General features: G+C 43.0%; 1 protein-coding gene across 5 annotated transcripts in view; it reads right to left on the reverse strand.

The window, feature by feature from the left end:
* Positions 1 to 22,967, reverse strand: part of LOC131039422 (protein SWEETIE) — a 326,474-nt gene that overhangs the window by 118,350 nt on the left and 185,157 nt on the right. For all 5 annotated transcript variants that reach the window (XM_057972185.2, XM_057972184.2, XM_057972183.2 and 2 more), the window contains exons 16-19: positions 20,969 to 21,085; positions 20,650 to 20,817; positions 20,313 to 20,399; positions 19,954 to 20,047 (exon numbers count right to left, since the gene is read on the reverse strand). In XM_057972185.2, the coding sequence (XP_057828168.2) occupies positions 19,954 to 20,047; positions 20,313 to 20,399; positions 20,650 to 20,817; positions 20,969 to 21,085 (466 nt within the window). The remainder of the gene's footprint in view (positions 1 to 19,953; positions 20,048 to 20,312; positions 20,400 to 20,649; positions 20,818 to 20,968; positions 21,086 to 22,967) is intronic.

A 22,967-nucleotide genomic window follows, 5' to 3' on the forward strand; every position in this document is an offset into this window, starting at 1 on the left:
GCAACAGTGCCGCGTGAATAGTAAACTTGCTACAGTGCTGTGAATAGTGCAGCTACAGTGTGTGAACAGTGTTTCAGCAGGTTCTATACTTGTGGAGTTCAAGTTTGAATTTGTTTATTATCATATGGTCTGTAATGTTCTTCAGATCTGATTTGTATGCTTGAAGTTGGAATTAAATAAATACCATCAGCACTAATCTTCTTGTTTTTGGTATTTGATATGTCTGGTTGTTTTTATATTGAATAAACTTTGAAAGCTTTACAATGATATATTAGTTTATCCAATTTATCCTATTGCAAATCAAGAACCAAAAAAATCCAATAGTCAGCTTGCAAGCCAACTGTTTGACAAAATTACACTAAGTAAAAAGGACATAAATTTAGTGCCGAACAGGGGGTGTCCATTACAGTGGAAATGGTTGTATATATTGTAATTGCACACTCTACTGAATAAGCATAGAAGTGTTTCCTTGTAATTCTTGCATCAAGTACACTCCATTGAAGAAGTGTAGTGTTGGCTGGCTCTACCACCTTGTGTGCTTAGTTGGTTAGATCACTTCATGTTTCTACAATTTTAGATAATTAGGTGTGGTCCTCTTCACTGTATGCTCTCACCTTGCCCAACTCGGGAACGAGGTGATCAAAAAGTGATAAGGACATTGCATCATAGCTTTTGTTCAATTGAAAATTTCAAAAAAAAAAAAAATTTGAAGTGTCTATTACAATGGTATTAGAGCTAGTGTTCTTGCCAACCTATGAAACTAATTCTGTCATGCAGCTTATTCTCTATCCACACCAGTGAAAACTAATTCTGTCATGCAGCTAGTATCATGACAGAGACCAGAGGAAGCAATATCAATTTTCAAAAACACCAATAGAAGAGACATTTTCAGAAGCCTTAGTTGTACATCAGTTTCCCACAGTTGATATTGAAGTCATTATAGAACACATAGATGAATAATATAAAGGCATTAACACTCCAAAAAGTTCAAATGCCAAAACAAAGATAACCTTTGATATCATACTTAAAATGATGGCCCAACTTCTCAATTCACTTGTAGGGAAGGTGCACAACCTGAGCAAGAAGCACAAGTTCCTATGGCAGATGAAGTTCATTCAAGTTATGTAGAATATGCAACTCTTCCGATCGACATTCAAGACATGTTAACACTTGACCAGTTTATGAGTCAGAAAAATAAGAGAGCTGGTGGAAGACAAGCAAATAGAGGCCTAGGTGTTCAAAGAGATTATCAACAAATGGTGGGAAAGATAACAATTTCTCATTTTGATGTGACAAAAGTACTTCTCATGCATGGGTCTAAAAGCTGGACAACTATTTGTCTTTGAAGCCAATGCCCAAAGAAGAGGCAATTAAATTTGCCACTGTTTGTTGGTACAACTGGTAAATTAAATACAGGAAATAATAATGTACATGACAATGCATACCAGACACGGCAGAAAATATATGTTTATTCGCGCATTCAATTATTACAGAGAAGAGACCAAAGATGGTCAGCCAAGGATTACACTAGATCCGACAATACCATCCCCCTTCCTTGACAGTACACAACATAATTAAAGGACCCGACGGTTGCCGAGAGGTACACAACCGTCAACCACCCGAAACTGACAACCCACTCAATAAAATTAATTAATACCTTGTCAAATAACAAATATTATCAAACATAACAATAGGCAATTTATGCCGACATCATCCCCCCCAAAAGAAAAAGTCGACTTCCAAACGACAAGCAAACATCAAGTAATATTTGAAAAGAATAACGACAAACGACGACTTCGATTGGACAACCCCAACTTGTAGTGTACCTGCCAAATCAAATGGGGGTTTGGGGCAACGCTCCCAACGGGGTCAAGGGGCAGCGCCCCTTGTGGGGGTCTGGGGGAAATGCCCCCAACGGGGTCAAGGGGCAAAGCCCCTTGCGGGGTCGAGGACCTTCAAACCCACACGGAACTCCATGATGTGCATCAATTTTCTGCTTTTTTAAGACATCAAGAACGAGGCCAATGAAGTCAAAATTCTGATCAAGGTGCATTCTCCCATATATGAATTGTGTTTTCTGACTTGTTCTTTCGTACAGACTTGTGCTTCTCTCTTGGTTGTGCAATGCATAGGTGTGTGGCTTAAGACTCCCTCCATCCAACTCAAAGCTAATGCCTTCGAGTTTTTGATATATTGCTTCCTTGACCGTATGGTATTCCTCCTATGGTCCATACGGATTCTTCTTGGTTGTCGTATGGCCTCCACCTTTGGTTGCCATACCTGTAGCGTGGTCGAATGACCTCTCCCTAATTGCATCCCTGTATACCGTACGATGTTTCGTACGACTTCCATGTATGTCGTACGATGCCTCCTGTGCCATATCCATCGTACGGTTTCACCGTACACCATACCCTTTTCTCTATGTAGTTTATGTCGTACGTCGTACAGGTCGAATGAATAGACTACTTCGTACGAAATGGTTGGATGAGCTACATTGTACGGGTTGATTGAACTAGGTACGTCGTAAAGTTGAGCTACGTCATACGGGTTGATTGAACTAGGTACGTCGTACAGGTGAGCTACGTCGTACAGAATGGTGCTCTATTGTGTGTCGTACGGAATGGTGCTATGTCGTACGCCGTACGAACTCCTTGCCTTGCCATACGGAATGGTGTCTGCGCTTGTGTGTCGACCATAGTTGTTGACCGTACAATGTACAGTATTTCTGCTTCTTCACCTGCACCGTACCGATTTGACTTCTCCTGTGGTTGGATGGGAATGTTCCTTCCCTCTCTCGATTTTGTCCTGCTGTCAAGTCTGCTTCCCCGGCTCTCCCTTGACCGTACGGATGTCCAGCACTCAGCTTCTCTAGTTTGTACGGTGTAGTTGGGGCTCTTAGCTTCGTGTGGTAAGCTCATCACGTCGATGCAACCTGGACCCTCAGGAGCCAACTTGCTCTTGTCTGCTCTGAAACCGTATGGTTGAATTGCTTTCGGCCGATGTGAACCGTTTAGCATATAGTATTAACTACTTCGGGGCATCTCCACCAGGCTCTATAGCATCCAATTTCAAATCCTTGCCCTGTGAATCTTCTTCGTACACCTTAGATACTTCCCCATTCCCACTCTGCAACCTCTATTCATACAATACAGGCCCACTTGATAACTGTTCGTACAGCCCAAACACACCAACGTCGGATGTGCACAGATGAATATCGTACAATGGACTTTGTACTTCCTTAATTTGGCCAATTTGTAGCATGTTACAGTCGGGGTGGAAAACTTCATAATCCTCCATCTGCCAATGGAATAATCCATTAAGAGAACTCATCTCATCTTCAGAGCAATCTTCTAGTTTGAGCACCCCTTCATCGTTGGGTTTCATGCCTTTCCTTCCTCTGTCCATACCTAACTCTCCACCCTCAGACTCAGAGTTTGAGGGTGCCAGCTTTTCACTCACCGCCTGGTTCCTCAACTCAATGACGTGCTTCCTCCCGTCACTCTCGATCGAGAGTGTGTTTCGCTTCCAGTTATGATTCGCCTTGGCAGTAACCAACCATCCCCTCCCGAGCAGTGCATCGTACGCCTTCTTCTGTAACCGAATAACTACAAAGTCCAAGAAAAATTGTTGTGTCCCAATCATTACTTTTTGTGCCATCAATGTTCCCAACGGCTGGATGTCGTGCTGGTCGACACCTACCAAGTGGAAGGTTGGCGGCCAAAGCTTTGGTTTCCCCAGACATTTCCATGTGTCTTCTGGCAGTACATTTACTCCTGAGCCTCCATCAACAATGGTGTTTGTCAACTTCTTCCCCATTATTTCCATCTCGACGACCGTTGGCTTCCTCCCGATGCTCACCATCAACAACATTGGATCACTGGACTCATTCCCTTTGGCTGATGGTTTTCCCGTCAGTTCCTCCTCATGTGGCTTACATTGGTTCTGGAATCTGTGTCATCACTGACTATGTTGGCAATTGCCATTCTCAGTTGCGGCATAGTTTGAAGAAGGTTTGCCACCTTGATGGGTACGGTTGTTTGTAGTACCTGTCGGACAACGGACAAGTTCTTCTCTGACTCCCGCAGTAACATACTTGCAGTTCCATTGGAAGTTACTTGTTCCTTCACCAACACTTGTTCTACTTCGGCTTGTTCCTTTTCCGTACCAGAGTTTGAATACATTGCCTTCTTTGTTTGTGCTCTTGTGATTGCCAAAACTATGTCCTCTTGTTCCTCCACGTCCAGCATATTAATACCCTTATGATTCGGGCAATTGGTGTCTTCATGGTCACCTAGTCCACACCATTTGCACAATAATTGTATGTTGTCTTTCCTGTTATGGCAGTCTCTCGCAAAGTGTCCCCATTCACTACATTGTCGGCACTGTATGATAGGATGTCCTTTGGATGCGTACTGTATTTGGTTTCGCCCTCATTGATTTCCATAACCACTTGGCGATACATTCTATGATTTCGATGGGTTGGACTCTCCCTATGTGAAGAGTACTTGTGTACTTCTCATCTTCAAATTGTGCGGGCACTCGTTGATTGAATGCCCCAACACTTGGCGAATTTCACAAAACATATTTCTAGGACAATTAGCTTTCGTATGCCCCTCCCTTTTGCACTCAATACACCATAGTTCATTACCTTCATTGCTGGTTCCTTTCTCAGCCTTCAATTCTTTCATCATTCTCAACATGTCCCATCGAAGGGCTCGTACGGTTTTCAATTGTTCATCACTTCTACCTTCGGTGCTCTCATCATCATTGGTCTTCCTCTTCTCTCGGGAGGAGGTTGTATTTTCACTCTTGATGTCCATCGCTCGATTTTACGCATCGGCGTATGAGGACGGAGGCACTAATTTCATCTTCTTGCGCAGTGAAGGTATCAATCCCTCCGTGGACCACCTCTTCTTCAACCCGTAGACTGGTTGGCTTTCCATCTTGTTCAACAGTTCTTTGAGCCTACGGTTGTAAGCGCGTACACTCTCATTTTTCCCTTGCTTAGTATTATAGATTTCGGTCACGATCTCATTATCATCCCTCAAGAGTTTGAATTCCTCCTGGAATGCCTTCTTCAAATCACTCCATCTCATCTTGTGATGGGCGTTGAGGTCTGTGTACCAGTCAATGGCGATCCCCCGAAGGATGGCGGAAAACGCCTTCAGCCAGTAGTCCCTGTCATCTTGGCCATTTGCCTCCCAAATGGTTATGCATGTTTTGCAATGCCGTACCGAGTCCTCTGACCCGTTTCTTGTGAACTTCGACAGTTTCTGCTTCTCCTGGGTGTTCAACATTATTTTCACTCGGAAGGTACATGTGTACTCGCCTTGTGTGTCGGACCTGGGTGGACTGTTTCAACCGCTACGTTCTGGTGCTTTCCCTGCACTCTCGGCCACGCAGGCGTCCTCTACACGTCCACCTTCAGCGTCCCCAACACTGAGTACTTCCAAGTGTGTTGGACTTGAGTGAATTGTTCCGACCGCTACGTTTCGGTGCTTTCCTTGCACTCTTAGACACGCGCGCATCCTCTACACGTCCACCTCCAACGTCCCAACACTCTGAGTACTTCCAGGCTTCGACTCGTCTCTGTGCTCCCTCTTATTTTGAAACATACGAACTTGCAATTTTAAACATCAGACTCACAATTGCTTAGTTTCCGTCTTCCTCAATGTGTGCTTTCTGAAATCAATCACTACTTCAGTTTTCAAGATGTGTTTCCCTTCATCATCCAAAGGTGGTAACTCTAAAGAGGCAACCACATTGTGTCCAAGTGCCTTCTTTACATGTAAGACATGGAGGATATTATGTACTTTGCTACTTCCAAGTAATTCCAACTCAAAAGCTACTTCTCAAATCTTCTTTTCGAACCTGAATGGATAGTAAAATTGTGGTGCCTTACGATATTCTTATCACTTCTTTTTAAAGTAGATTGTCTATAGGGCTGCAACCTTAGATACACCATATGTCTTACCTCACGTGTACTCTATATAGTGCTGATAAACATACGACTTCTATTGGTTGTGTATGTTAAAGGCTGTTTTCCAACTATTTCAGGATATTTTGAATTTGCTGCAATAAATCCTTAGCTTGGGGAACTCTACTATCACCAAATAGGAGATCAATGAAGCTGGGATCTTCATATCCATAAAGTGCCATAAATGGAGGCATTTTTATTGACATCTGATAGGTAGAGTTGTAACAGTACTCTCCTAAATGAAGCCATACAAGGAAAACTTTTTGCTGTCTTGAAACATAGTTTCTTAAATAACCTTCCACCTATCTGTTTACAATCTTTGTTTGTCCATCGGTTTGTGCACGCTAATTGGTACTAGGAGTAAGTGCAATCCCATTCAAACTGAAGTGATCTTGCCAAAAAAGTCTCAGGAACCTGCTCACCCTATGACTAACAAAGTTTTTTGGCATGCCATGCTCACAGAACACTTCCTTGAAGAATAAATCAGCCACGCGTGCTGCTCTAAAGTCTACAAAAATAACAAATAAGTGTGCAAATTTGGTCAGTCAGTCAACAAAATAAATACAATCCTTCCCTTGTACCTTTGTAATGCAATGATGAAGTCCATTGAAGTACTTCTTTGAAGAATAAATCAGCCACGTGTGCTGCTCTAAAGTCTACAAAAATAACAAATAAGTGGGCAAATTTGGTCAGTCAGTCAACAAAATAGATACAATCCTTCCCTTGTATCTTTGTAATGCAATGATGAAGTCCATTGAAGTACTTTCCCATTTTTTATTTTGAATAGGTAAGGGCTGTAGCAAACCAGCAAGGAAAGTGTGTTCATATATGTTGTGATGTCCCCATCCAATCTGGATTAAGTCCATATAAGCATGTCCAAATTCAGGAAGTCTCTTGGGGAGACAAATTTGGAAGTATGGTTCAAAATGAACATTAACACCATAAAGAAAAAGCTTCATCGTTTGTTGACCAATATAATTGAAGTTTATCGAGCCTTTTATCAAACACCCGTCTGTTTGGAAATAGGGAGTAATGAACTGTTCAAAAAATGATTTGGCCGGAGGCATATTACCAGTGTTCCACGAGGACGGGTCCCCTCCCTTTTTGGCTGTGTCTCGGAGATAGGGAAGTCTCCAGGACGAGGGGACGGGGACGTGACGTCCCCCGCCGTCCCGCCACCACCACCCAAGCGCCGTCGGAGACGGGGAGACGTCTTCGTGTCTCCCAAGGAGACGTCTCCCATCGCCCCCACGTATATGCAAAGTTTAAAATTAAAATTTTTTAAAAATTTAAAAAATTGACTTTTTTGGGGTTAAGGGGTAACCCTAATTGGACGTGGGCCAATAGACCCCAACTTGGGGGCGCTGCCCCCAAACCCCTGTCGAAAAATATAGGGGGAAGCCACACTGATGGAAGTAGGGAAAATTTAACCTTCAAGTCTGATTAGGCTCCATATAACAACATAATTAGCATCGAAGAAATATTGGTATTTAGATTTAGTATTTCAAATTTCCTATAGTTTCATTTGAAATGTAATTCTTATACTATTATACTGTCATACATCTTTTCAAAACTAGTTTTTCAAGTACTATATGTATATGTATAACTATATCAACACCACCACCCCACCGTCGTCCCCAAACTTAGGAGCTTGGTCCCCCCATCCCAGAAACCCGTCCCCCCATCCCCAATGCCGGTGGAACACTGCATATTACGATCCCATTTCCGCTATTGGGTATTTGAGTACATAGCGGTTAGGAGGATCGAGTCTAAGTCAACTATCACCAATTCGTGGAGAAGAGGAAACATCAAATGTCACTTGAAGGTCTTTATGGCAGTTGGGTTTGTAATTGATTAATATCTTCAGCATATAGTAAAGATTGTTTGATGTACTATCAAGATTCAGAACCAAATGCCACATGATTATTGTCTATTCCCAAACCATGAACATCAGACATTACGGAGGAAGCAGTTATGGATAGGAAACAATACAATCAAGGAGGAATCAGGCCCCATAATAGTATCGCTGAGAATATATGAGAAGTCGATTACTTCAGATTAAGAGGATAAATGATTGACTCAATAACAGCCCATATCATTAACCATTGACTAATAATCAACATTGGATATTGCTATGTTAAGACTCGATAAATTAATTAGGAAGAGGCATTGTTTCCCCCTGGGGTGTCAAGTTAAGACATTGCATAAATGACAAAAGTACACAAAATATATGGAACTCACAAGTGTTCTATTGATTCATAATAAGCCAATACATACAATGATAGCAATATGTTCGACTACAATAGCATGTCCAAAGACTGGAAACAAATACAATATAAAGGAGTCTGGTCAGTTACCCAGTGCCAACTGCCGACAACCGATAGGTTAACTGCCGACGCTAACACAATTTACCTTAATGCTTAATTACCCGACAACATCATCCCCCCCAAAAAGAAACGTCGTCTCCGGACGACAGACAACCAAAATGGGAATGATGTACAAGCAAAACTGAAACCCCAAACAACAAATTACTGGGATTGGGGTAGAGATGGCGTCCCTGATGGTCCCGTGGATGAGGAAGAGGCCAACTGCTCCCGGACCTACAACACCTGCTCTGTGTGGTGGCGAAGATCCCTCTCAACCACCAGCTGGCGCTCCCAAGACTGTTGCACTCTGAATACGGCCTCCATCAGCTTGGTATGCTTCTTATCCAACTCTGCCCTCGTACTACTCAGACTGGCCTCCAACAAAGCCCTATCTGCCACCCGTGCAGCTGAGGCTGCTACTAACTCGACGCGAACACGAGCCAACTCCTCCTCCATACTCCCTGTCCGGGCTCTTTGCTGAGCCAACTCCAACTCCAGTGTCTCCCGAGTGATATCTGCCTCCTGTTGAGCACGACGATGCACCAAATGACTATCCCGTATGGCCTGCTTGATCCTCTTGAGTAGGCTCTGCACCTAACTCTCTCCAGTCTGTCCAGGGTGCTGCCACTCCTCCAACATCACAGGAAGATCCACACGAGGCCATCCTCTGCCAACAAAACACCGTTGAAACGCCTCAGCAACTCCTCTGGTAGCAAATGCCAAGAGACCCTCCAACGCTAGCTGCCCTAGGGTCCCTTCCTCCGTCAAGGCCAAAAGTCTGCGTGCCTCACTTTCTACTACTGCCAAAAACTGAGTCAAGGCAGTGGGCTCGTTCTCTATAGAACCAGGTATAGATGTCTACCTGTGGCACCGTATCCTCCGCACCACCCATGTGCTAGAGTAGGTCCGTAGGTTCGACCTGTGCACGCATCTCATGAGGAGAGTCACTGCCCTCCAAATCAACCACCTCTTGACAGTGAGGTGTGGCAGGCGGGGTCCTACTGGGGCTTTCGGTTGCGTTGAGTATTGCTCCAACCATGAGTCTGTATCATCTCCCTCAACATCACCTCTGTCTAACCTGATCTCTCCACCTACATCCACTGGCTCTGTCCGAATAAGGGCTGTGTCCCTCGACAGAACTACACTGCTGCTAGGGACCTGTGAAATCTGCCCGGGGGAGGGACGAGGATGCAGTTGACCAAACCCCAGCACAGGGATTGCTGATATGGCTCCCACTGTCACTCTTGCTGCTGGTAATGGTGTCATGGTCCCATCTGTAGTCAACACAGCGGGTGCACATACTAGCCTCCCTGTCTGAACACCCGTAGGTCGGACCACTCTTCCTCCTGGCAGTCCCTGCATCCCCTTCAGTATCTGGCCGAGGGCAACCGTACCACCTGCGCCTTCTTACATACCCAACTCTTGATACGGTACCTCCGTGTGTGAGAGGTGAAATCCGTTATCCCCACCCGAACAGCAAGAACATGTCTCCTCCGACTCCGCCCCTGAACTACTCTCGGTGGCCGAATCCGACTCGCTAGCAGAGACTACCTGTATCTGGGGCTTCCGCTTCCTGTTGGATGGTGCATCCCCTGTGTGTGTATCCAAATGAGTCCAGTAAAAAATGGAGGGCGCGGTAGGGTCAATGCTATCCCACGGCTGCCACCCTCGCCTTTCTTCCGGCACCTGTATACGGACTGCATCCAGGAATAACCCAATGGCGTGGTAGGGCATATAGAATGCCTTGTGCTTTAGTGTGAGGAACTCATGAATGCGGTCTGACAGCACAGTAGCCTAGTTGTACACCGTCCCATTCCGGAGCCCGTTCATCAATGCAATCATCGGCACGGCTGTGTCGGAGGCCCTACTGGCTCCTGTGAGACGGCTCTTCATCAAGACGAGCAAGCACTGCCATGCACGAGGTACTATGTAAGATTTTTTCAGTCCTCGCCCCTTGGGTGTCGTAATCCTATCCCACTCTGCTCTGGTCAGGTTATCCTGACATATTTGTTGTAGCAGCTGATTTTTCCTCTCGCCAGACATCTTCATCGCCTGCTTGTCCACCTTCTTCCCTTCATCAGGAATGCGAAAAACCTTCACAAAGTCATCCGGAGCAAAAGACACGGTAACGTCTGTGTGCTGGTACTTGAACGAGGAAGTGCGCAACTCATCATTGTACGATTTTATCATCATGCACAGGCAAGGCTCAAAATCCCGAATGGCGAATATCAGCATCTGAATGGCCCAATGCACGCGTGCCCTTCCTAACTGTGTTTTCACCAAAATGTCATTTGGGGACTGTGCCTCCAACCACCATTGCCTGCACACATTGTCGTTCAGCCCCTCGAAAGTGATTGTGTCCACTGTGACTTTAGGCTGCCTTTCTTTCTTGCCTGTATCCAGTACAACAACCTTCCCTTTATCCATAGGACAGTCTGTAGACGGTTTCCTAATTGTCTTCTCTGAATCTTGTAGTCTCCTCCTCCAATCCAGTGTTTTCAACTGCCTGGCGCTAGATGCCATCAAATGATTTTTTATTTTTTATTTTTTTTTCTAAACTTATATCTTTCCTCTCCTGGGCACCTTCACATGTTCTTTCTTCCGATTGCGATCTCTTATTCCCCTTGTCTCAATGGTACTTTTAATTTGCTTTCGTGGTCCATACGGCCAATATTTTACTTCTCGAAAAATTTGTTTTCCTCTGGCACCCCTGAATCCGTACGGACTTTTTCTTGACTGTGGCAGCCCCTTGGTTCGTACGGAATTTGTCACGCCAAATCCAATTACTAGCGAAGGTCATACGGACTTTGCGTCCGTACGGAATTCTGGTTCTCCACTTTCCATACAGAAATCTTTGGCACTATCACCAAAAAAATTCCATATGGTTTTGTTCCTCTCCTTGCCACTTTAATTTTGTGCGGATTTTTCCCTTCACTGTTTCTGATTTCCGTACGGAAGGTTTGTCTCCCCACCGTACCAGATTCCGTACGGAATTCGCTTTTCCTTTGTTGGCACTCCTTCCCGTACTCTAATTTCCGTACAGATTTTTCTTCTAAGATCTGTGGAGTGTTATTTATTGACTGTACGGTATTTCCTTTACTTGTGGAATCCGTACGGATCTCTATCTTTCAATTTCGTACGGACTTACTATGAACGAGTCCCCCTTTAATTCTTCGGCACTTAACATTCTTTTAAATTTTTCCAACTTCTAAAATTTTTATTTATATTTTTTTTTGCTCGCCACTTGCAAATTTCCCTTCATTTTCACAAAAATAATAAAGACAAGTTCCTGCAAAAAATAATGAAAACAGTGCGCGCCATGAAGTTCCGTGTGGTTCTGAAGGTTGTAAATTGGCATTGGCAACGAAGGGCGCTACCCCTCGACCCCGCCCTGTGCCGCGACAGGGAGCGCGCCTGGGGCGTTGCCCCTCAACCCCACAAGGGGCGCTGCCCCTTGACCCCACTGGGGTGTTGGCATCGAACCTCCGTTTGATTTGGTAGCTACACAACAAGTTGGGCATTTTTTTTTTGTTTTTTTTTTTTAAATTAATAACCCACACTAGTAAGAATTAGTGATTTTCCTACTATTTTTTTTTTTGATCGGTAATTGGCCAAAGCTTGAATAGCTTTAGAATTCCACTTCAGATGCCCCTATTGGGAATTGAACTTGGGTCTCCACAGTGAGAACCCAGTGTTTTAACCAGTTAAGCTCCTCAGTACCAATTTCCTTCTTTCTCATGGTGGCATCTCCCTCGGAAACCGTGATGTCGACAAGTATTCCCCCACGCTTGTGTACCAGGCGGGGAGAACGGCGATGCGAAATAAGTGAGCGTTTGGAAAATCTTCATTCACTCCTTCGGCCGATTCTCCTGACTGGATTCTTGATAGCTGGTCAGCTATCACATGGCTCTTCCCGGGTCTTACAATAATGTTGAATGTAAACTCCTGAAGTAGTAGCAGCCATCGGCTGATTCATCCTTGGATAATTGGCTTGTTTACCAGGTACATCAATGCCTGCTGGTCCACATAAAATGTGAACGGGGTGGCCAGTAAGTAATGTCGAAATTTCTGGATGGAGTACACCATCCCAAGGGCTTCCCTCTCTGTGGTGCTATAATTTTTCTCTACCTTCAATAGGAGTCTGCTTGCAAAGTAGACCGGGTGATCTAGCCCGTGATCGCCAACATGCGCCAGTGTGGCCCCTATGGCGAAATTGGATGCGTCAACGTGTACGTGGAACTCTTTGTCCCAATCAGGATATGTCAGGATTGGCGCACCCACCAACCGTGACTTCAATTCTTGAAAGGCCTCTTCCTGAGTCGTCTCCCATGCGTACCGTTCACCTCTCCTTGTTAGCTTCTCTAGAGGGTAGGATACTTGAGCAAAAATTTTGATAAACCGCCTGTAATACCTTATGTGTCCTAGGAAGGATTTGACTCACGTGACATCTGTCGGTGCCTCCATTTCCACTATCACCCGAATCTTGTCTGGGTCAGTCTTGAGTCCAGCCTTACACACTATGTGTCCTAACAGCTTCCCTTGAGGCACCATGAATCTGCAATTTTTGGGATTGAGTGCTAGGCGGGCTCGCTTGCATCTCTCCATGCATTCGCCAAGTGCAGCCAGATGTACATCCTGGTTACTGTAGATGGACCAGTCGTCAAGGAACGCCCTGAAGTTCCCTACTAATATCTTGTCAAATATGTGAAGGATTATCCGTTGGAATGTCACTGGCACGTTGCATAACCCGAACGGTATTCGGTTATACGCGTACACGCCATCTTCCACTATGAAGGTCGGTTTTAATTTGTCCTCTTCGGCAATGGATATTTGGTTATACCCAAAAAATCCATCCATAAATGAATAAATTTCATGACCGGCCACTTCCTCCAAGATGCTATCCGTAAATGGTATTGGAAACGGGTCCTTTATGGTGACCGCGTTAAGGCATCTGAAATCCACGCAGATTCGGATCTGGTTTGCCTCCTTTTTAAGGGATATCACTATGGGCGATACCCACTTGCTGGTCTGCACTTTGAAAATAATCCCGGCTTTGAGCATATGCTCGATTTCATCATTCACTCTCACAGAATAGTTTTTATTCATTCTGTACGGCCTCTTCCGTATAGGTACGGCCCCAGGTACGAGTGAAATTTGATGTATGCACAGTTCTGGTGGCGCCCCTTTGAGGTCCTTGTACGTCCAGGAGAATACATCCTTGTATTCCATGAATATTTTAAATGCGGCGGCTTTTAGGATTGGATTCCAGTCGTCGCCAACCAAGATGTTCCTTGGCTCTGCTTCCGTGCCGAGGTTTGTAGGTTTTACGGACTCTTCGTACCAGATTGGTTTCGTCATGTCAAACCTATGTGCTGGTGTCTCGTTGACAGGAGCATCCCCTTCCGTGTATTCCCCGTACTCTGGCGGAAATTCATTTTCGTCCGGCTCCTCGTCAACCTCCAACATGTTGCACCCATACAACAGCTCTTAGTCTTCCATTTGCCAGTGGAAGAGCCCATTAAGGGAATTGGTCTCATCTTCTGAACATCCTTGGATTCCCAAGAGGCCTTCCTCATCTGGTTCCCTTCCGCACTTTCCTTCGTCAACTCCGCCCTCGCCGTCCGATTCCAATTCTGACGCAAGTTCTTCACTTACGAGTTGTGTTTTCAGGTCGATAATAAACTTTTGCCTGACTTTCTCCATGGACAGCATGTTACACTTCCAGTTGTGATTCGCTCATGCCGCCACCAACCACCCTCTACCAAGAATGGCGTCGTATCCTTTCTCGGCGAGCGGAATCACCACGAAGTCGAGGACAAATGGTTGTGTCCCGATGGTCACTTCTTGCGCCATGAGCGTTCCAAGAGGTTTGATACCATGTTGATCCGCTCCTAGTAAGTTGAAGGTTGACGGCCATAGTGTCGGCTTGCCAAGCTTCTTCTAGGTTTCTTCCGGAAGCACATTCACTCCTGACCCGCCGTCGACAATGGTGTCAGTCAAAATGGTGCCAAGCATTCCCATTTCTACCACCGCCGGGTGCCGACCACTGTATAGTATCAGGACCAATGGGTCTGTTGGTGTTCCGCCGGGAACATCCGTATTCCGGGTCACCCGACTCTGTGGAGTTACTTGCACCATACGTAGGAGTGTCGTACGTAATTGCGGCATCGTTTCTAGGAGGTCCTTCATCTTCACAGGTACTTCAATCTGCAGCATTTGCTTCAGGATATTTTCCTCAGCCTCAGAGCGGGAAGTACTTGCCGCTTCCTAAGTGTTCCCTTGTGCCAACATTTCGTTCGCCACTTCAACCTTCGCCTCCAGCGCCCGCTGCTTTCCATCATCGTGGTCTCTAGGCCCACACCATTTGCATAGTTTTTGTGGCGTTTCTTCTGAGGTGCATTCCCTGACAAAGTGGCCCCATTGATTGCAGGCTCAGCACTGGATCATTGGTCGTCCCTTCTCATCATATTGGATCCGGCTCCTATTATTATTCTTATTATTGGTCTTCCCCCCTCGGCAGTTGTTCCGATATCCGCCAGACGATGCATTATTGTTGGCGGTTTGCGAAGTTCCAGCAGCCGGCTGCTCTTGCATGAAGAGAACTTGTTGGCTCCTAATTTTCATATTGTAGGGACATTCCTTTGTCAAATGTCAGTGAATCTGACAAATGTCATAGAAAGCCTTCTTGGGGCAGGACCCCTTGGTGTGTCTGTCACTCCTACAAGCCGTACACCACACGTCGTTTTCTTCAGTCTTACTTGTACTCCCCTTCATGGCTTTGAATTCTTTCAACATTCATTCCATGTCCTTTTGGAGCGCATGCACCGTTTTACTCGATTCGCCACCGCTGCTGCTTTCCCCATCAGAGTCATCATCATCGTCGAATGAGTATTTATTACTTTTCTTCTTCTTTGACGTTTTGTGTTCACTCTCTAGGTCCATCGCCCTATTATAGGCGTCGTCATATGACGTCGGGGGTACAATTTTCATCTTCTTCCGTAGGGAGGATTTCAACCCTTCACCGAACCATCGTTTCTTCAATCCATCTGCGGGTTGGCTTTCCATTTTACCCAGCAATTCTTTCAGCCTCCTGCTGTATGCTCGTATTGTCTCCTTGGTACCTTGTTTGGTATTGTATATCTCAGCTACGATTTCATTGTCATCACGGAGAAACCGAAACTCCTCCTTGAATTCCTTCTGTAGATTGGCCCATGTGGCCACTTTTTGCTTGTCAACATTGGAGTACCAATCTATGGCAACTCCACATAACGTGGCTGGGAACTACTGTACCCAGTCATCCTGGTCCGTCACTCCGTTGGCGGACCAAATAGTTTCACATGTACGGCAGTGGCATACGGGGTCTTCCTTGCCGTCCCTTGTGAACTTTGGCAATTTTTGTTTACTTGCCATCCCACCGCTAGGTCTCGGTCCTCTGATGCCTTGTGTGCTTGTACCTGGTGATCCTCCGCCTCCGCCTCCTACACCTGACCCTCCACTCGTGGGTCCTCCAGAGAAGGTTGACCCCGAACCCAACAAATTGCCTCCCGTACGGTACCCTTGTGCTCCCCCGGCACCTTCGACCGTACCGTCACCTTTGGTCGTCTCCCTCCGGTTGGTTGTCTCCCTCTGGTTGTCCTCCAAAATGGACAAGTTCTTTAGTAGGTCTCTGGTAGCGTCGATCAGGTTTAGATTTCGCCTTGTTTATTCCACCAACTCTTCGCGACTTCTTATCCTATGGTGGTATTCTGGCGAACTGTAGAGTTCTCCTTCGGCACCCTCTGTGACTTCTTTTAGGTTCCCTTCGGGCAACCCTACAACAGTGTAGAGAGTGTAATTCTCTCCGTCTATCTCTGCCTCTGCAACCTCCATGACACCTCCTGGATTCCCTTCGAGCAACCCCTCGACCGGTCGTCCGTCGACAAGCTGCCTTAGCCTACGCCTTCATTCTATCTGTTGCCTGAGATTCAATGCTCTTTGTGCCACTTCCCATTCGTCACTTTGTATCTTTTTATTTTTGTCCTTATTTAGTATATTGGGCATAAATCACTTCCGTACACAGCAAGCACACACCATGTACACAAAACACAAATTTTATTTTTTTTTATTACTTCATCCCTCATACATAATGTATGTCACTGACATACTTATTACAATGGGGGCGTTCTTATTTATTCTCCCTGGCCATCAGAGTTCATGTATTGCGCTCATCTTCTTGGCGCTCCCTAAATTCCCGTAGAATTTGCTGCCATCAGTTCTCTCAGTAGATGTCTTCCCTTCGGTTCTAGAGAGCCAAAAATCCTTGTGCCAAAAGGTTAGGCAGTTTGCTCATCAACCAATTCACAGCGGGGCTTACTCCGAGTGAATTCCACACAGCATCTTCTGGGACATCTTCGGCTGTGGCTTCCTTCCTTACGTGCGTTTCGATTGCCACCTGTAGGATGCAGGAGAAATCATTTGTGAGTGTCTTTTCCCCCTCGAACAATTCTTCGGGTTCTTTGTCAGGGTCACTCGTTCCTTCAGGTAATGGTTGTCCCATTATCCATGTAGTACGTCCTTTTCCCCGTTGCTCCCAAGTTTTTACTTAGGCAACGGCGCCAAATGTTTCCCCCTGGGGTGTCAGGTTAAGACATTGCATAAATGACAGAAGTACACAGAATATATGGAACTCACAAGTGTTCTATTGATTCATAATAAGCCAGTACATACAATGATAGCAATATGTTCGACTACAATAGCATGTCCAAAGACTGGAAACAAATACAATATAAAGGAGTCTGGTCAGTTACCCGGTACCAACTGCCGACAACCAACGGGTTAATTGTTGACACTAACACAACCTTAATGCTTAATTACCCGACAACAGGCACGGTGATGATTATCAATCCTCGAATAGAGAATTTTGCCTATCATACGATTCCTAGATAAATCCGATTGAGGATCATGTGTTAACAAACATTCACCAAGGATTGTGATGAGATGTTATGAAAGGATATGATATCTTACAGAGAGATATGATCTCTTGAGAGGGACATGAAGTAAGGAAAGACAAGCCTTTTGCCTTCTAATGGATGTAAACCTTCGATAGTTCAAGGTACTTAAGAATGTCGGAATCAATCATTGAGGGACGTCGAATATATTTTATCTTGTTTCTTTATTCCAGTTTGGAAGAGCTCAAACTGAGCAAGGCTGAAGGCCCAATATTGTGTGCATATTCCAGTCAGTGATATATATCAGAAATAGCACCCTCATTGCATGGAGTTCAATTAATAATCAGAGACAGCAATCATCTCTCATCACTATTAGTGATTGAGGATCATTATCAGCATAAGTCCATTGCCAAATCGGACACAGCTTCACAGCATATCATATACTTATTGCAAGTTATTATATTCATATCAAATACAGCAATTATATCACTTCAAGCAATAATACAGATCAGACATTGCATGATTCAAGTGACTATATCAGAAACAGCGATCCACACTGCCATAGGCAATATCACCTCATATCTCATTGCATGCCTACTTTGACATAATTGATATAGCAATGGTTATTGCACTCAGTGCAAATATTTGTCAATTCACTTAAACATACCTTCAATTATACAAATCAGAGAGAGCAAGTGGCATTGAGTATTGTCATATCATATATAATTGCATTCATATTTCAATTACATAAGTTTATTGTAAAAATCAGATATTGTAAGTTAGAAAATTGAAGTAATTGTCCCAATATTCCTAGTTATCCTAAAAAGGGACGTTACATATATTTTGTTGACACACTTTGCATACTCTTATCTACTTAAGAACATCATCCTTAAACCCTTTCCATGAAAATATTTCACAAATCTGGTTGTAAGTTTTGAAAAATCCTTGGTGAACAGACAAGGGAGCACCATGGAAAGTACTCAAAACCATCTCCTTGAGTTTTGATGCAGGTATTAGAAGGATTCTTTCTTTGTGAAGAATTGACTCATTCACCTTGCAAGATGCTAGTGGCAAATGGATTCTTTGCATAGTCAACAAGGATTTGCTCCTTCCAATCAGCAATTATATCCATCATGGAACTCAAATGTGGCGTTCTTGACAATGCATCAGCCACGACATTCTTCTTTACTTTGACATATTCTATGTCAAAATTCTAATCTTTTAGCTTACCCATTTCTGTTGTCTTTCATTAAGATCTTCTTGATTGAGGAAATAATTAAGACTATTATGGTCTGTTTTGACAATGAACTTCCCTCAAACCAAATACTGTCTACTTCAGGAATCAAGATTGCAAATGCTACTTGGAAGAGTGGGCCGACTTTGAAACATACGGACTCGCAATTGCTTGAGGACATGCAATTCTGGGGAGGGGGGACTGTAATGTTACTTCTCAAGCATAATCAATTTGTACAGGGTTAAATTTGAGTATGGCATGAGGGTTTACTCAGTCTCGATGTTGATTTTTTGGGCATCAAAACCACTCCATAGGTGGCACCTAGCTAGTTGTTGATTGCAGCCAATAGGTTAATGAGTGGGCGAATATTATTTGATATATGAATTTCTGAAAAAAAATCGCCCCTGTTCTGGATTGTTTCAGATTTTGAAGACAACTGTGAATTGATTTTAGATCAGAAACTGTCTATTGTGTGCCATTTTGGGGTTGTGCTGGAGAGTCAAGAAATTTTGGAGAAGTGTAACAAGTTGATAGAGATGTTTTTCAATGAATCCCATGGCTGCCATTGCCCATGTTTGTGAACAGCATACATGCAGGTGGGTGAACAGAGTACCAATGATCTTCATTATCATTGTTTAAGCTTGTTGAGATTAACTGTATTGCTCACTCGAATCTTGGCAAGGTGATCTATGCATGATTGGTGACTGAAATAAAGGATTACAAATACTGTTTGGAGACTGTCATAGACCATTAGCAGCCCTGTCAGTACTCGGAATTGTATTTCAACCCTGCATAAGTGTTGAACTGGGCCAATAAGTCCTTCAGTCCTCGCTATTAACTTCAAATCTGAGCTGCTTGACACTACGGGAGGCAAGTATCTTCACATAGTTGTGTTAATGGATGGCTATCAGGTCAGCTGATGCCTTTCCCTTGCTGCAACACCTACCAGACCTGCTTAGAAAATTAATTGACAGCCAAACAACAACTTTCAGACCCATTTCTGATTGGTTCTTCTCTTTGGCGAGGTATTTAGCTGTAGATCAGTATTTGATGACTTTTCATGCTTGTGGAGTTGAATTTGATATTGTATAGATCTCTGTTATTTTCAAGATGCTATGTCAGTAATGTAAAATGACTATCAACACCTTATGACTGTTGAAATCATTGTTAAAAGACGAAAAGTTTAACTTTATGTCATTACCTCTTACTGTAGATAAGAGGTAATGTAAAATATCTAATTGCCTATTAATTGTAGATAAGAAACCAAGAAAAATGGATAAACACAACTAACTAAACCATTTATACCATAAGTTCATGGTTAAAAGTAGAAACTCAAAAACTCGATGAAATAAACCAAAAACTCAAAAACTAAATGAAATAAACCATTTTTCCTATCAAGAGAATGTTATATCAGTGTGATATATAATTCAAGACATATAGTGCACTCACTTGTGGAAAAATGGGAAGGTCATCTTCCCATATACAGGGCAAAGGCCCATCAGAACCACCTTCAAATGCTCGTAACTCATCTTCGAACGAATCCCTGGAAAACATATCTCAGTTACCAATTCCACCATCAAAAAAGGGTGATATATCACACAAGCATTAAGGTGTGTGAAATTCTCATAGCACTGGCATAAATACGCAGATGGAGCTACAGCACAGGACAAAGTTGCAGCACAGAGTACAGTTTAATCATAAGGTATCCAATCAGATAAGGAACAACATTGAATCAAAAAATTCCTAAGTCATTCTACCAGTCTACCGAGACATGGATTCATTCACAACTCAACAAAGTGATAACAAACCTTCCAGGAGTTAAAGGTCCAAGAGATGCATCTCTATGATCTAGCAGCTGCCTCAAAATTGAACTCTCTTCACAACTTGAGGCTTCCCTGTTACTCAATGAAAATATTACCCATAACAAATCAGAAGCACGGCAAACAAGACAAACTCAACACTAGATCATCCAGATGAGCATGATTGGTTCCACAGGATAACTTTTATATTTGTAACATTTCTAAATTAACATTAAGCTTTTTTTTTTAAATCTGATTTAATCAAACATTATTTTGGAAATACACTGCAGTACATGTAAATATGTATTTTATTTGTGAGATCCATGCCCTAAGGAAAAATGTAAACCTGAATGGGGCAGTACAAAGCCCCAGCAATCGAGAATGGTCACTTCTGTATGCCAAAGGATCAGGAAGAGCTTGATATGCTATTAGAGTTCTAACAGTGAAGAGGTCCATGGCTTGCTTTGGGACTTGAAATGGTTTCATTGTTAGCGACAAAATGTAGGATAATGCCCTGGAAGATAGTCAAAATAACTCTATCAAGTAACAAAATATAAAGAACAAAATAGATCAATAATAACCTCGGAGTATTGCAATAACAAGATTATATTATTTGTATGATACACACAGACTGTTAAAAGAAGTTAACAAATGCATGTACTTACCCATCAAGATAACCAAGAACAGGCTGCAATAAGATCCCTTCATTCTTAGATGTTCTGTTAGGAACAACATAGTACTTCACAAATGCAGTTAGGGCTTCAACCGCAGCAGACCAGCCACTGAAATGGAAGTATCATTAGCATAAGTGTTGAGAGTACTTCACTTAAACCTAAGCATAAGGTGGAAAAATATTATAAACAAATGATATTATGTATTAAAGTCTGAAAAAAATCAGTCACAAACTGTCTCTTTAATATCTTTTCCTTTTTTGTCTTTTGTGTATTTAGTGATTTCTCAGATCCTAGAGTTCTTTTGCTCAAGTATTTTCCTACCATTGACCACCTTGATTGCATTCTCGGGAAGGGCTCTGACTTGGGAATCGTACTTCAAACTATCGTACCGGTTAAAGTAGTGGATTTCTTACAAAGTATTGCTGAACTTTCAAAGAGTGCATGTTATGAGCTAACTATAACCTTGTGAGTACAAAGATCCAATAACCGAACCTTCACTACAAAGTGACCAAGTGGTTGAGTCAACGTCAATGACAATTAACATGGCAAAGAAATCAGCAGTGGTGAATATAGAGATCTTTAAAAATAACCTCACCAATACAATTGTTAATGGCGGGTCTAACGTGCACATACTTCGGGAAGACACTTAAGAAGTCTCAATAAGTTGTCCATTTAGCTTCCCACTTTCAACTAGTGGGTGCACATCAATAAGGCATTAACGTACTTGGAGTTTTTTTAAAGGGAAAAAAGGAAATTATTGGAACCCAAACATATTTGTTGAACTCTGTGATCATTTCATAAAGGAAAAAAGCATACGATGCATTGTTGGATCAAAGTTAGCTTGTAGTAGCTAAAGCCAATCATAATTGAAAAAAGAATACTATCTCCATTGAAAGCAAGGGTTGTATCATGTATGTAATTGATTTAAAGAACCAAGCCATAAGCAAGGAAGCAGCTTCCTCCGATTCGCCAAATTCGGATTTTGGAGGAGAATGGACGGAAAATCAAGCTTCAATGTAGCCAAACAACGAATGAATTATGAAGTTACAGTCATAATTGAAGGATGAAACAAATTCTTTTTGTCACCTATTTCATTGGCAAATAAAGGATTATAAAGCATTTTCGTTTGCTTGTAATTTACTCGAAGCTATGACTCTCAATGAAAAGCAACCAATGAAAAATGATTTTATAAAGTTGGACAGTTTATATGTGCAGGATGCAATCCATCATTTGCAAAAGACGATAGTTGCAGTAGAGGTATCCGAATTTGCAAAAGATGCAAAATTAAAAATGATAGATCTCAAAGTACTAAGAGCAAAATATTTAACATGGAGTGTACAAATATTTGTCAAGTCAAATCAACTTTATGGAAAATTTATAGAAAAACAAAAAAAAATTTAGAAAATAAACAATAGAAAATTCAAGTACTTTATTGTCACGAAATCTTCACTTTTAAAAATTTATCTCTCTTTAAAAATGCTTCTTCATAACCTATCGTATGATTAAAACCAATGAAGCAATAGTCTGCAAAAAATCGCGATTATACCTGATTAATCCTGAATCCTAGAGCTAGCCAATTTATTCCCCGAAAAAATCCCGATTCATGAAAAAATCGTTGACCAAGTGTTGATCCAATTTTCAAAGATTTTTTGCATTTAAATCACGTTCAAAATCAGAGTCAATGTGAAATCAACATTGAAAAAGCTTGTTATTTTGTCCATTTTCGGGGGGTTATCATTCCCCACACTTGTTCAAACCCACGAGCTCAACAACCCAACAAAGGTAGTGTTGTGATGTATTCACACATCGCCCCATTATAAATGGGGACCCCTACTTTTTCCTTTCTGGGGTTTGTTTTGCTAGGTTTTTTAGGGTTTTGTCTGTTAACCTTTGCATTTTGAGTGTTGCCAGAGGGATCACTAGGATGGCAGGCTCTGCTTGAGCCAGGGTGAGTCCACAGGGCCCCAGAATTAGGGTTTCTTTGAGAGTC

Source organism: Cryptomeria japonica, chromosome 10, assembly GCF_030272615.1.
Source record: "Cryptomeria japonica chromosome 10, Sugi_1.0, whole genome shotgun sequence".
Taxonomy (NCBI): domain Eukaryota; kingdom Viridiplantae; phylum Streptophyta; class Pinopsida; order Cupressales; family Cupressaceae; genus Cryptomeria; species Cryptomeria japonica.